Source organism: Aplysia californica, unplaced genomic scaffold, assembly GCF_000002075.1.
Source record: "Aplysia californica isolate F4 #8 unplaced genomic scaffold, AplCal3.0 scaffold01240, whole genome shotgun sequence".
Classification (NCBI taxonomy): domain Eukaryota; kingdom Metazoa; phylum Mollusca; class Gastropoda; order Aplysiida; family Aplysiidae; genus Aplysia; species Aplysia californica.
In genome coordinates this window covers 59,415-61,432 of record NW_004798510.1, presented here as the reverse complement: position 1 = coordinate 61,432, position 2,018 = coordinate 59,415, and the positions used below count along the sequence as shown (strand labels likewise).

The window sequence follows — 2,018 nt, the reverse complement described above, 5'->3', positions numbered from 1 at the left end:
CCTCCCAACAAAAGTTGTAAATTAATTATCTGTTTTTGTCTAGCTAACTTTAAAACTACACAAACACATATTATTATATACAAATGAACTGAAAGACAAGTGACCTTGGAAAATTCTATTAAAGGTTGTTTTAGACAGCATAATCACGGATGCCGCTTTTTCGATTCCATCCACCCTCATCTCCGTTATTTCCTTTATTTCCGCTTAAAAATAAAAAGAACGCTCATCAGGGGATTCTTTTTAAAAAAATACAACATCAACAAAATCCAGACATTTATGTCGTTTTTCTTTACGATAATGAGAAGCCTCCCATTTGACGTCCATCAATCCGAATTCAAGAACGCCAGTGTGGGTGGTTGGCGGGTACTCTAGTTTAGTTAGCTCCCTCTTTCCCATCAAACGTCTACCATCCTTATCAGAATCTCTCCTTCTTTTTGTGGTTTGTTGTTCTCTTGTAGCATCTCAAATCTTCGGCACTTATATGACCTAAATGGGTTGCAAGTAACGTACTCTTACTAAAACAAAAGAATACCGGGTTGAGTTTTCGAACCTGGGTCAGGTACATGTATCTTGAAGATAAGCTGTCTCCAAGCAAGTTACCGCTTCGTCTTTCTAGTTTTGCTTTTTTCTGGGTTTACTAGAAATAACTATGAGGTGCACTTTCATATCAATGTCTTGTGCGAATATTTGCCTTCGTCAATATTGTCCAGTGGGTGATTGACGGGTGCTCTGGTGGGAGTTTGGTTTTTCTTTTTTTCTATCAAACATCTGTCATGCTTATCTCCCCCTCTTTTCTTTGTATGCCACTCTCTTGTAACACCGCAAATCTTATACGGTACCTACATGTCTTAATTGTGTTGCAAGTGCCATAAAGCTCTTACTGTACCTTTAAAAAAGAAAAGCATAAAATTCCCTTCTCTGTCCGTAATGGTATTGTCCGTGTTCATAAAGTCAATCTTTATCAATTTCATTGTATTAAGATCGTGGGTGGTTGGCGGGTGCTCTGGTGTGGTTTATTTCTTCTTTCCCTTCAAACATCTATCGTCCTCATCTCTCCTTCTTTTTTTATGTTTGTTACTCTCTTGTAACAGCTCTAATCTTCTGGCGCTCATATGACCTTATGCAGCAGCGAGCGCCGTAAAACCTCTACAAAAACTTTAACTAAGATCGTGAATGTTATAACCCTTTTTTATCGTGAATTAGTGCATGTCTGACTTCTAGTCTCACGTCCAGGTGGGTGGTGGGTGGTTAGCAGGCGCTCTGGTGGGGTTTGATCATTCTCTCCTGTCGAACATCTATCGCTCTAATATGTCCTCCATCTTTTCTTTGTGTGTTAGTCTTTAGTCACACTTCTTATCTCCGGCACTTATTATATGACCTACATGTATTTGTGTTTCAAGTGCCATACACTCTTTCAAAAACTTTTTTTGTGAGCGGTTTGCTCCTACTTTTCTATTAAACATCTATTGTCCCGATGTCTCCTTTTTCTGTTTATTACGCTCCTGTAACACCTTTTATCTTCTGCAATTATATGACCTAATTGTGTAGCAATTACTGTAAACTTTTTTAAACCAGGAGAAATTGTGTTTTAAAGTCTCATATCCACCCATCTCTTCCCCAGGCCCCGGGTTCGGTTGGTTTTATTGTCATGAATGGCATGACGAGTCCAGACTACAGTCAACACCTGTACGACCCGCGCTCTACCTCCACGGACACACAGGTGAGGAGGTCAACTTTAAAAAAATCCACTTACATGTATTGACCTGGTGGCTGACTGGTCTTTGGTGAATGTGTGTATCTGTGTATATCTATTTACGTGCCTTTAGTGATTTTAGAGGGAGGGAGAGTGTTAGAGAGAAAGAAGAGATGGAGTGCTTTCTTGAAAAATGAGATATAGACAGCGTTAGAGAGAAAGCAAACGAGTTAATGTGTGTGTGTGTGAGAGAGAGAGAGAGAGACAGAGAGAGAAAGAAAGAAAAAGAGAGAGTGAGAGAGATAGAGATGGAGAGAGAGAGAGA

The 2,018-nt window shown here is 39.6% G+C and overlaps 1 protein-coding gene across 2 annotated transcripts in view; it reads left to right on the top strand.

The window, feature by feature from the left end:
* LOC101849104 (protocadherin-1) overlaps positions 1-2,018 on the top strand; it is a 78,165-nt gene that overhangs the window by 46,283 nt on the left and 29,864 nt on the right. For both annotated transcript variants that reach the window (XM_013090361.2, XM_035973448.1), the window contains exon 3: positions 1,622-1,720. In XM_013090361.2, the coding sequence (XP_012945815.1) occupies positions 1,622-1,720 (99 nt within the window). The remainder of the gene's footprint in view (positions 1-1,621; positions 1,721-2,018) is intronic.